Consider the following 13432-nt stretch of genomic DNA (forward strand, 5'->3'; position numbering starts at 1 on the left):
AAGTACATATCTAGCATTTCTTGCTACATTCTTCCTGTTGACGGCTGTTATGATTGTTTTTGTTTAAAGTTATTTATAGTCTTGTAGACAATGAATAGTAAAAGAATAAGCTAAAATTACAATGGACAGTAGAGTAAAGCCAGGTAGGATTGAGTTAAATCCTAGCACTGCAGGTATTGGTTAGATGCACCTGATTAGCATTAACTAAGAACAGAGCTTGTCTTCACTACAGATTTCAGTCTGCTGGGGGTTGAGCAGAGTCGAGTATGCTGCTGGTGAGTGACCAGCTAAAATGTGAGCTATAGCTGTGATAGAATCATTCCAGAGCCTCTAGCTGAATAAATACCGCACGGAACAGCTAGGAAAGCTGAGCAGTCTGTGTGTTGGAACTGAGGAGTAACTTGTGGCAGCTGCAGCCTGTTCAGAGTGAGCTGTGTTTGAAGTTCTGTTTGGTGCTGGAAACTTCTGGAGCTCAGACTGAAGGTGATACCGAGACTGGTGGGATCCTATTTCTTCTGTGTATGAAGTCTGCTCCAGGAGAAAGGACTGTAATCTGTTGTGGTGAGCCGCACTGACACATATGAGCTCCTGAATGAGCTGGATATTTGCTGTGATACATTTGTGCTCAGAAGAGGATGTTTTGGTTTTGATTCCCATGGAGTCTTATAAAAGCAATAAAACTGCACCTGTCTGGATTAAACTGTATCGCCTGTGTGAACGCTGCCCAATGCCTACCTGAAAGCGTGAATCCCTGCAATGGGGAAATGTAAAAGAAAACTCTATTCCACGGCTAAGACTGTGGGGTCTGCCAGGAGCGTAATCCCCACCAGTGGCACCAGCTGCCGGGACAGTGGTGGTACTACCCGACGCACGCCCTCACCCGACATCCCATACTTCTCAGCCCGTTATTTGGTGTGCATTTGCAGACAGATAATTTTTATTAAACAACATTGTAAAATCCAGAAATCTGCGTTGATTCTGTAGAAGTGATTCTTCCACTAATCGGCTATTTCACGCGATGTTTCCACGTTTCTGCCTTGAGACGTTCGCTGCTGCAGTTCACACTTGTTCTTCTCTTAGCAGTGGATTCTTCGGCAGCGTTCCCATAGATTTCCATGGGATGGACGTCTGTTTCTCAGGTGTCCGTTCTGGGGACACACTATGGCCGCTGCCGGTGACGCGGCTCACTCTGCAGGATATAAAGATCGAGCGCGGAAGGAAAAGGATCAGATTAATAATTCAGGGGCCGACAGGACGGATATTCACAGATGTTAGAAGTCTGACAATGACGGCGCTCAGGGGACTGATCACAGGACAGAGGTCCTACACTGAGGAAGATGATGGATAGGAGCTACATAGGAAGGACTACTAGTGCCAGCAGACCCAGCAATGTCCACATGGGGTCCGAGAGGCTCAGGCTCCCTGAACCTTTCACAGGCTGTTTGCTTGTTGGTTGCACTGGGATGTTTGTCAGTTCAGCAAATGTCATATCCGGGATGTAACGCTCTATCCAGGACTGGTAGGAGGTCACCAGGGTGTAGACAGCCGGAAGGTATGGAAGAGCGCAACCCACTGACCAGCTCACAATGCCAACCTGGTACCAGGATCCACTAACTTTACACACCAGAGGTCCTCCAGAGTCTCCCTGTGAGATAAGGAATCAATAATCAGCTTATTACACTGGCAAATACTCTGCATCCTGTATTATACCCCAGAGCTGCACTCACTATTCTGCTGGTGCAGTCACTGTGTACATACTTAACATTACTGATCCTGAGTTACATCCTGTATTATACTCCAGAGCTGCACTCACTATTCTGCTGGTGCAGTCACTGTGTACATACATTACATTACTGATCCTGAGTTACATTCTGTATTATACTCCAGAGCGGCACTCACTATTCTGCTGGTGCAGTCACTGTGTATATACATTACATTACTGATCCTGAGTTACCTCCTGTATTATACCTCAGAGCTGCACTCACTATTCTGCTGGTGCAGTCACTGTGTACATACATTACATTACTGATCCTGAGTTACATCCTGTATTATACTACAGAGCTGCACTCACTATTCTGCTGGTGCAGTCACTGTGTACATACATTACATTACTGATCCTGAGTTACATCTTGTATTATACTCCAGAGCTGCACTCACTATTCTGCTGGTGCAGTCACTGTGTACATACATTACATTACTGATCCTGAGTTGCCTCCTGTATTATACCCCAGAGCTGCACTCACTATTCTGCTGGTGCAGTCACCGTGTACATACATTACATTACTGATCCTGAGTTACATCCTGTATTATACTCCAGAGCGGCACTCACTATTCTGCTGGTGCAGTCACTGTGTACATACATTACATTACTGATCCTGAGTTACATCCTGTATTATACTCCAGAGCTGCACTCACTATTCTGCTGGTGCAGTCACTGTGTACATACATTACATTACTGATCCTGAGTTACATTCTGTATTATACTCCAGAGCGGCACTCACTATTCTGCTGGTGCAGTCACTGTGTATATACATTACATTACTGATCCTGAGTTACCTCCTGTATTATACCTCAGAGCTGCACTCACTATTCTGCTGGTGCAGTCACTGTGTACATACTTAACATTACTGATCCTGAGTTGCATCCTGTATTATACTCCAGAGCTGCACTCACTATTCTGCTGGTACAGTCACTGTGTACATACATTACATTACTGATCCTGAGTTACATCTTGTATTATACTCCAGAGCTGCACTCACTATTCTGCTGGTGCAGTCACTGTGTACATACATTACATTACTGATCCTGAGTTGCCTCCTGTATTATACCCCAGAGCTGCACTCACTATTCTGCTGGTGCAGTCACCGTGTACATACATTACATTACTGATCCTGAGTTACATTCTGTATTATACTCCAGAGCGGCACTCACTATTCTGCTGGTGCAGTCACTGTGTATATACATTACATTACTGATCCTGAGTTACCTCCTGTATTATACCTCAGAGCTGCACTCACTATTCTGCTGGTGCAGTCACTGTGTACATACATTACATTACTGATCCTGAGTTGCCTCCTGTATTATACTCCAGAGCTGCACTCACTATTCTGCTGGTGCAGTCACTGTGTACATACATTACATTACTGATCCTGAGTTACATTCTGTATTATACTCCAGAGCGGCACTCACTATTCTGCTGGTGCAGTCACTGTGTATATACATTACATTACTGATCCTGAGTTACCTCCTGTATTATACCTCAGAGCTGCACTCACTATTCTGCTGGTGCAGTCACTGTGTACATACATTACATTACTGATCCTGAGTTGCCTCCTGTATTATACCCCAGAGCTGCACTCACTATTCTGCTGGTGCAGTCACCATGTACATACATTACATTACTGATCCTGAGTTACATCCTGTATTATACTCCAGAGCGGCACTCACTATTCTGCTGGTGCAGTCACTGTGTACATACATTACATTACTGATCCTGAGTTACCTCCTGTATTATACCTCAGAGCTGCACTCACTATTCTGCTGGTGCAGTCACTGTGTACATACATTACTGATCCTGAGTTACATCCTGTATTATACTCCAGAGCGGCACTCACTATTCTGCTGGTGCAGTCACCATGTACATACATTACATTACTGATCCTGAGTTGCCTCCTGTATTATACCCCAGAGCTGCACTCACTATTCTGCTGGTGCAGTCACCATGTACATACATTACATTACTGATCCTGAGTTACATCCTGTATTATACTCCAGAGCGGCACTCACTATTCTGCTGGTGCAGTCACTGTGTACATACATTACATTACTGATCCTGAGTTACCTCCTGTATTATACCTCAGAGCTGCACTCACTATTCTGCTGGTGCAGTCACTGTGTACATACATTACTGATCCTGAGTTACATCCTGTATTATACTCCAGAGCTGCACTCACTATTCTGCTGGTGCAGTCACCATGTACATACATTACATTACTGATCCTGAGTTACATCCTGTATTATACTCCAGAGCGGCACTCACTATTCTGCTGGTGCAGTCACCATGTACATACATTACATTACTGATCCTGAGTTGCCTCCTGTATTATACCCCAGAGCTGCACTCACTATTCTGCTGGTGCAGTCACCATGTACATACATTACATTACTGATCCTGAGTTACATCCTGTATTATACTCCAGAGCGGCACTCACTATTCTGCTGGTGCAGTCACTGTGTACATACATTACTGATCCTGAGTTACATCCTGTATTATACTCCAGAGCTGCACTCACTATTCTGCTGGTGCAGTCACCATGTACATACATTACATTACTGATCCTGAGTTACATCCTGTATTATACCCCAGAGCTGCACTCACTATTCTGCTGGTGCAGTCACCATGTACATACATTACTGATCCTGAGTTACATTCTGTATTATACTCCAGAGCGGCACTCACTATTCTGCTGGTGCAGTCACTGTGTACATACATTACATTACTGATCCTGAGTTACATCCTGTATTATACTCCAGAGCTGCACTCACTATTCTGCTGGTGCAGTCACTGTGTACATACATTACATTACTGATCCTGAGTTACCTCCAGTATTATACTCCAGAGCGGCACTCACTATTCTGCTGGTGCAGTCACTGTGTACATATATTACATTACTGATCCTGAGTTACATCCTGTATTATACTCCAGAGCGGCACTCCCTATTCTACTGGAGCAGTCACTGTGTACATACATTACATTACTGCTCCTGAGCTACATCCTGTATTATACTCCAGAGCTGCACTCACTATTCTGGTGCAGTCACTGTGTACATACATTACATTACTGATCCTGAGTTACCTCCTGTATTATACCTAAGAGCTGCACTCACTATTCTGCTGGTGCAGTCATTGTGTACATACATTACTGATCCTGAGTTGCATCCTGTATTATACCCCAGAGCTGCACTCACTATTCTGCTGGTGCAGTCACTGTGTACATACATTACTGATCCTGAGTTGCATCCTGTATTATACCCCAGAGCTGCACTCACTATTCTGCTGGTGCAGGCACTGTACACATACATTATATTACTGATCCTGAGTTACATCTTGTATTATATTCTAGAGCTGCACTCACTTTTCTGCTGGTGCAGTCACTGTGTACATACATTACTGATCCTGAGTTGCATCCTGTATTATACCCCAGAGCTGCACTCACTATTCTGCTGGTGCAGTCACTGTGTACATACATTACTGATCCTGAGTTACCTCCTGTATTATACTCCAGAGCTGCACTCACTATTCTGCTGGAGCAGGCACTGTGTACATATATTACATTACTGATCCTGAGTTACATTCTGTATTATACCCCAGAGCTGCACTCACTATTCTGCTGGTGCAGGCACTGTGTACATATATTACATTACTGATCCTGAGTTACCTCCTGTATTATATTCCAGAGCTGCACTCACTATTCTGCTGGTGCAGTCACTGTGTACATACATTACATTACTGATCCTGAGTTACCTCCTGTATTATATCCCAGAGCTGCACTCACTATTCTGCTGGTGCAGTCACTGTGTACATACATTACATTACTGATCCTGAGTTGCATCCTGTATTATATCCCAGAGCTGCACTCACTATTCTGCTGGTGCAGGCACTGTGTACATACAGATTGTTTAGTGATGTAGAGTAACACACTGGAGGAAGTATAAATGTATTACTTTGCAGGGACTTTTCTGTCCTTCTTCATATCCAGCACATATCATGTCATCAAGGATCTGGGCAGTACCAGGCGCGTTACCATCACGAAACATCTTCTGGCATCGTTCTTGGTCTATCAGTTCAGCATTCACCTTCTGTAGGTTCTGAGGATACGGCAGAGCCACTGTAAATGACACATGTACTGGTTACTGTTGCTGATAGTTTTCTTCCAGATCAGACACTTGTGACTTTTCTGCTTTCAGCTTCTACAGTGCGGACATTGTCTCTTCCTGCACACGATATAGGCACAGACAGTACTGCCTTTTTTAAGTAATGAGGGTACATATAACACTACCTGTCGCTCCAGGTAAATGAAGTAGGCACAGATAGTACTGCCTTCCTTTTCTTTCACTATAAAGAGTGAAGGTAAGTATAACTCTACATGTCTCTTTGCTGTCAGCCTGGTTCCCCGCTGACTTGCTTCCTCCCTCCAGCTCCAGTCTTCTCTTCTGCCTTACGTCTTTCTTAACTCTTTGGTGCCTCAGATGTTGACTAGGCCTCAGATAATGTCATGACATCACGGGGTGATATACCGTAACTCCTGACCTGGTGTGACGCCTAGTGAGTACCGGATGCTCCAAAGAGTGAGGAAGTCTGAAGACGAAAGAGAAGACCGGAGCCAGAGAGAGAAACCTCTATGTTATATACTGCCGAGTCTGGAGAGAACTCATTTCATAATTACTGCCATCACATTCAATAAATCCAAGTTATGTCGTAAATTTCAGTAAATATTGGAAGTCAGAATTCATCCGCTATGGTCATCTCTAGTAGGCGCAGATATTACTGCCTTCCTATCTCCTTTTCTCAATAAAGAAGAAACGAATCCTACCGCCTCCTGCTCACTGCTAGGCACAAATAATAAGGAACCTGCGCCTATCTCCGTCTCTGTTTTCCTTTCTTATGTAGTGATGAAAAACCAGATAGTGCTGCCTCCTTGTTTCTACCTATATATGATGTGCTACATACAGTTTTTTCCCCCTGGCTTATTTTCTAAAAAAACATGGACCAGACAGTTCTGTCTCCTTGTTTCTTCTTATAAATGATGTGTCATAAACAGTTTTGTCCTCCTGTCTTTCCTTTAAACTAATTTTGAGCCAATAGTGCTGCCTCCTTGTTTCTATCTCTAAATGATGTGGTACAGACAGCTGTGTCCTCCTGGCTTTCCCTGTAAATGATTATGGATCAGACAGTACTGTCTCCTTGTTTCTATCTCTAAATGATATGGTACAGACAGCTGTGTCCTCCTGGCTTTCCCTGTAAATGATTATGGATCAGACAGTGCTGCCTCCTTGTTTCTATCTCTAAATGATGTGGTACAGACAGCTGTGTCCTCCTGGCTTTCCTTGTAAATGATTATGGATCAGACAGTTCTTTCTCCTTGTTTCTATCTCTAAATGATGTGGTACAGACAGCTGTGTCCTCCTGGCTTTCCCTGTAAATGATTATGGATCAGACAGTGCTGTCTCCTTGTTTCTATCTCTAAATGATGTGGTACAGACAGCTGTGTCCTCCTGGCTTTCCTTGTAAATGATTATGGATCAGACAGTACTGCCTCTTTGTTTCTATCTCTAAATGATGTGGTACAGACAGCTGTGTCCTCTTGGCTTTCCCTGTAAATGATTATGGATCTGACAGTACTGCCTCCTTGTTTCTATCTCTAAATGATGTGGTACAGACAGCTGTGTCCTCCTGGCTTTCCTTGTAAATGATTATGGATCAGACAGTACTGCCTCCTTGTTTCTATCTCTAAATGATGTGGTACAGACAGCTGTGTCCTCCTGGCTTTCCTTGTAAATGATTATGGATCAGACAGTACTGCCTCCTTGTTTCTATCTCTAAATGATGTGGTACAGACAGCTGTGTCCTCCTGGCTTTCCTTGTAAATGATTATGGATCAGACAGTACTGTCTCCTTGTTTCTCCTAAATGATGTGGTACAGACAGCTGTGTCCTCCTGGCTTTCCTTGTAAATGATTATGGATCAGACAGTACTGCCTCCTTGTTTCTATCTCTAAATGATGTGGTACAGACAGCTGTGTCCCCCTGGCTTTCCTTGTAAATGATTATGGATCAGACAGTACTGTCTCCTTGTTTCTCCTAAATGATGTGGTACAGACAGCTGTGTCCTCCTGGCTTTCCTTGTAAATGATTATGGATCAGACAGTACTGCCTCCTTGTTTCTATCTCTAAATTATGTGGTACAGACAGCTGTGTACTCCTGGCTTTCCTTGTAAATGATTATGGATCAGACAGTACTGTCTCCTTGTTTCTCCTAAATGATGTGGTACAGACAGCTGTGTCCTCCTGGCTTTCCTTGTAAATGATATGGATCAGACAGTACTGTCTCCTTGTTTCTCCTAAATGATGTGGTACAGACAGCTGTGTACTCCTGGCTTTCCTTGTAAATGATTATGGATCAGACAGTACTGTCTCCTTGTTTCTCCTAAATGATGTGGTACAGACAGCTGTGTCCTCCTGGCTTTCCTTGTAAATGATTATGGATCAGACAGTACTGTCTCCTTGTTTCTATCTCTAAATGATGTGGTACAGACAGCTGTGTCCTCCTGGCTTTCCTTGTAAATGATTATGGATCAGACAGTACTGTCTCCTTGTTTCTCCTAAATGATGTGGTACAGACAGCTGTGTCCTCCTGGCTTTCCTTGTAAATGATATGGATCAGACAGTACTGTCTCCTTGTTTCTATCTCTAAATGATGTGGTACAGACAGCTGTGTACTCCTGGCTTTCCTTGTAAATGATTATGGATCAGACAGTACTGTCTCCTTGTTTCTCCTAAATGATGTGGTACAGACAGCTGTGTCCTCCTGGCTTTCCTTGTAAATGATATGGATCAGACAGTACTGTCTCCTTGTTTCTCCTAAATGATGTGGTACACACAGTTTTGTGCTTCTGTTTTTTTTCCTGTAAACAAGACCAGATAGTGCAGCTTGCATCTACCTATAGATTACATAGAAGCAAACATTTCTCTCCTTCCTACCCCCTTTGTGTGTAATATTATTCTATATGTATAGCCAGTGGTTGTGATGTGAATTGTGAACTGTTGGGGTTTTATCAGCAGGTCACAAAAATGTTTTGGATTTTTATGGAGCGATATTGGAGTTCCTAGAGCGTTTAGATGGCCCAATTCCTACAATGGAACGTTTCTGGTCACCAGCAGATTTAATGGACGGTGTAGTAATTTTTAGAGTTTCTCACCTTCTGACGCGATTTGGCCCCAGCCGGTGACCCAGCACTCCATGCCAGATGGGAAGGTGACGGACGAAGCCGGCAGACAGATGGGCATGATGTACTTGGTGTAGGTGACCGGACTGTCAAGCCTTAGCAGTGCAAAATCCCCCCTGCCGACCACTTGTCCCGTGTACCAGAAGGGAATGATAATTTCCGTCACTGTGGCCGCACGTTCGTGTAAGTTGCTCCAAGATCCAATCTTGACTATTCCCATTCGCAAAGTATAAACTCGATCATAAGGATCCCTGGGGAGGATGGAAACTGTTTTATTATCTGGGTGTGATGGATGGAATATTCATCGCCTGTCGTAATATCTGAACCTCTGGCCTTCGATTGTAGGGATGGTCTCATCTAGACAATCTACGTGACCCCGCACGGAAATATGGACAATGTCTGCACTCGGATCACCTCTCTGAGGACCAGACCCCAAAGGAACTGCAAGAACCGCTCGGATTCTGAAATACTTCTGCGTTCCTCAGTTTTAGAATTAAGTGAAAGTCACTTACTTATCTACACAATGTGCAGCTGTCAGAACCCACTCAGGAGCGATCAGAGATCCGCTACAGACATGATGGCCATACCGGTACAGACTGACTTGCCACGGCCATTCTCCGTCCAAAGCATTTACACCACCGACTATCCGCTGAGAAACCTGCGGGGAGCCACATACCACCCCGGGGGAGGGGGATGCAACTGCAAAAAGCAAACATGGAGAATTGACCATTACACAATATTATTAGAGATTAAAATTCTTCGTCTAATTTTACGATAAAATTGGATTGGATGTTTTTGTGATTCTCTATGGGAAAATTGATCAAAATGGCGGTCCACATTTTAATTTTAGAGAGCCGACTATTTTCATTCTTCTATTTTCTGCCTTCTTTCCAGCTGCGACTTCCATTCATTATGTCCCACTGTCATGAGGGATGCAACACACATCAATGCCCCACACCCCAGCACGCGGCGGGACGCATCGGGCACAGCCCATGTGATGACCTGGGGGGTGGTGAACAGAAGACTGCAGCTGGAAGGAGAAGACGGAAGAACTAGAGGGTCAATGGTGCAGGACTGTTATGGGTATGGGCATAGATGTATGAAGAATTGATTTTTGCGGGATGAGTTGTAGTTTTGAATGAGACTAGTTGCTTTTCCGTACAATGTACTGAAAAATGGGAAAAAAATCCAAGTGGGCTGGTAAAACCGGTTCAATTCTGCCAGTGTTTTTTGGATTTTGTTTTCAGGTTTAACATTACAGCAAAAATGAACCGGCAGCGTGATTCTGTATGTTTGGTCCTCATTTTCTGAGGCCAATAACTTTTTATTTTTTTGTTGATTGACCTGAGTGATGACATTTTTTTTCTCCACAAGTTGTCATTACTATCAATGTAAGGGAGTGAGTTACACACGCATCAGGAAAGCACAATCACGGCCGAATGTTGTCATGTACTGGACAAAGACAAGAGAGATGGGAACCAATGGAACAATGGAGGAACTAAAATGAGAAGCTTGCATGCCCGGGGGAGGAGAGAGACCAGAGACACAGGAACATGTGATCTACGCAGTTATAAAACATAAAAGACCCTGAGGCCACGTCAGACAGTGAGTCATTGGTCAGACTTGTGTCAAGTTGGATGTGCACTGCTAATTGAATTGGCTTATGGTCACATCTCAGAAAAGGGAGAGCAGTAGGAGGAGGTGCTTAGCCCAGGCCCAGACCCTAGCTGACAGAATGGAGTATTGCTCAGGAGAGCAGCAAGATGAGGAACTTAGATCAAGCCAGGAGGCTTAATTGATGGAATGGAGTATTGCTCAGGAGAGCAGCAAGATAAGGAACTTAGATCAAGCCAGGAGGCTTAATTGATGGAATGGAGTATTGCTCAGGAGAGCAGCAAGATGAGGAACGTAGATCAAGCCAGGAGGCTTAATTGATGGAATGGAGTATTGCTCAGGAGAGCAGCAAGATGAGGACCTTAGAGCTAGCCAGGAGGCTTAATTGATGGAATGGAGTATTGCTCAAGAGAGCAGCAAGATGAAGAACTTATATCTAGCCAGGAGGCTTAATTGATGGAATGGAGTATTGCTCAGGAGAGCAGCAAGATGAGGACCTCAGATCTAGCCAGGAGGCTTATTTGATGGAATGGAGTATTGCTCAGGAGAGCAGCAAGATGAGGACCTTAGATCTAGCCAGGAGGCTTAATTGATGGAATGGAGTATTTCTCAGGAGAGCAGCAAGATGAGTACCTTAGATCTAGCCTTAATTGATGGAATGGAGTATTGCTCAGGAGAGAAGCAAGATCAGGAACTTAGATCTAGCCAGGAGGCTTAATTGATGGAATGGAGTATTGCTCAAGAGAGCAGCAAGATGAAGAACTTATATCTAGCCAGGAGGCTTATTTGATGGAATGGAGTATTGCTCAGGAGAGCAGCAAGATGAGGACCTTAGATCTAGCCAGGAGGCTTAATTGATGGAATGGAGTATTTCTCAGGAGAGCAGCAAGATGAGTACCTTAGATCTAGCCTTAATTGATGGAATGGAGTATTGCTCAGGAGAGAAGCAAGATCAGGAACTTAGATCTAGCCAGGAGGCTTAATTGATGGAATGGAGTATTTCTCAGGAGAGCAGCAAGATGAGGAACTTAGAGCTAGCCAGGAGGCTTAATTGATGGAATGGAGTATTGCTCAGGAGAGCAGCAAGATGAGGACCTTAAATCTAGCCAGGAGGCTTAATTGATGGAATGGAGTATTGCTCAGGAGAGCAGCAAGATGAGGACCTTAGATCTAGCCAGGAGGCTTAATTGATGGAATGGATTATTGCTCAGGAGAGCAGCAAGATGAGGACCTTAGATCTAGCCAGGAGGCTTAATTGATGGAATGGAGTATTGCTCAGGAGAACAGCAAGATGAGGACCTTAGCTCAGGACACCTACTTAAAGGGCTGGTCGAACGAGTGAGCTGAAGGCCAGAAGATCTAGTTAAAAAGGCGGTCGATCAAGTGAGCAGAAAGCCAAATGGCCTAGTTGACCATACAAAAGGGACTTGAACTACACTCTAAGAGACGGAGGCAGCCGATATAGCTTGTTGGTTTACTGGTTGCCAGCAGACTACCGCACAAGATTTCCGGGAAATAAAGCTGAGTCCTGTTAATGTGACACCCCAGAGTCCGGTTGTCACAGTGACATTACCTTAATCTAATGGGTAAACTCATGCTTGGAGGCAGAAGGGGGGCCCCATGCCAGGTAACTAGATTAAATCACAATTCCAGCTGCAGGTCAGAAAAGGGAGTTGCCTTATAAATTCTGGCCAGCAGATGGGGTTGGTGAGTCAGCTAGAAGCCAGCTGAGGGAGTTGTCATGGAAACGAGAACAGCTGTGAGGAAATGACAAGGCAGTTAAAATGTGAGGTAAAAAGATCTTTCTGGAAGATCCTGTCAGTTCAAGACAGGGAGCTGATCTGTGAAGAGGAAAAAGGACACGAGCAGAGACGGAGAGGCTCCGGGAAGCTAAAACTGCATATAGCAGACCCCAGAGCGAAGCGCTAATAGGGAGAAAAGGGACATCAGAGTCCTTGGTGTCAGGAGCTGTAAGTCCTGATCGCTGAATCTGAAAGTACAGGGAATTGTAAATTCCTGTGCGAGATTGAACACCTGAGGGGACGGCAGCGATAAGGAGCCCGGGGCCAGCGGTGAAAAGGACGGTACCCGTGGAATAGGCTCACGCTGAGAGCCATACAGGTTAGAGAAACCATCACGAATAGAGGGCCGCAGCATAGTTATATACAGCGGAGACCCACACACAAAGCGCAGAAAGGAAGGTCCTAAACCCCCACCTGGCGAGGTGGATCCCCTGAATGCCACCAGGCGAGCCGGACTCATCCCATCTCCTGTATGTGGTACTCCGAACTGCAACCTATTACCAGTAAAAGGTAAAGACACTGCACCTCTCTGTGTCTTCCTCTCATTTATCTGCACCCCAACGTTTACAGCCATTTTGACTATTAATTTAACATCTTTGCCCTGGGACTATTGCACTGCCTGTGGAGAGCTATTTTCACCTCAGCTGCGACACACCAACAGTCTCAGGGGAACAACACCGCAGCGCTGGTCACCTCTGACCAGAATACCACAGGTGGCTTCACGTATTTCACCATCTATAAACTTTATCTTGATTTTTACCACATAAATACCACACAACTTTCCCCTATTTTATTACTGGTTGCCTCTGGGCCACAGACCGGGTCACTGCCGCTGTGACACCGTCCCCCATTGAAGTCGACGGGCCCGGGTCCCAGTACCCCCAGGCCCCGCAGGGTACTCCTACTGGCGTCATGAACAGGATTTAGCGAGCCTAGCAAAGTTGGGTACAAGGAGCCTGGCAAAGCTGGGTACTGTGCGCCATAGACCGAGTACCCCCAGGCCCCGCGGAGC

At 44.8% G+C, this 13432-nt stretch overlaps 1 protein-coding gene across 1 annotated transcript in view; it reads right to left on the reverse strand.

Moving 5' to 3' along the window:
* Positions 1-45: 45 nt before the first annotated feature.
* The window catches only part of LOC141050644 (serine protease 53-like), a 36468-nt gene continuing 23081 nt past the window's right edge, over positions 46-13432 (reverse strand). The window contains exons 8-11 of the mRNA XM_073547230.1: positions 9517-9703; positions 8978-9255; positions 5724-5887; positions 46-1645 (exon numbers count right to left, since the gene is read on the reverse strand). Of these exons, the coding sequence (XP_073403331.1) occupies positions 1352-1645; positions 5724-5887; positions 8978-9255; positions 9517-9703 (923 nt within the window). The 3' untranslated portion in view covers positions 46-1351. The remainder of the gene's footprint in view (positions 1646-5723; positions 5888-8977; positions 9256-9516; positions 9704-13432) is intronic.

This window comes from Dendrobates tinctorius, unplaced genomic scaffold, assembly GCF_039654945.1.
Source record: "Dendrobates tinctorius isolate UK_male_01 unplaced genomic scaffold, ASM3965494v1 ptg000152l, whole genome shotgun sequence".
Lineage (NCBI taxonomy): Eukaryota > Metazoa > Chordata > Amphibia > Anura > Dendrobatidae > Dendrobates > Dendrobates tinctorius.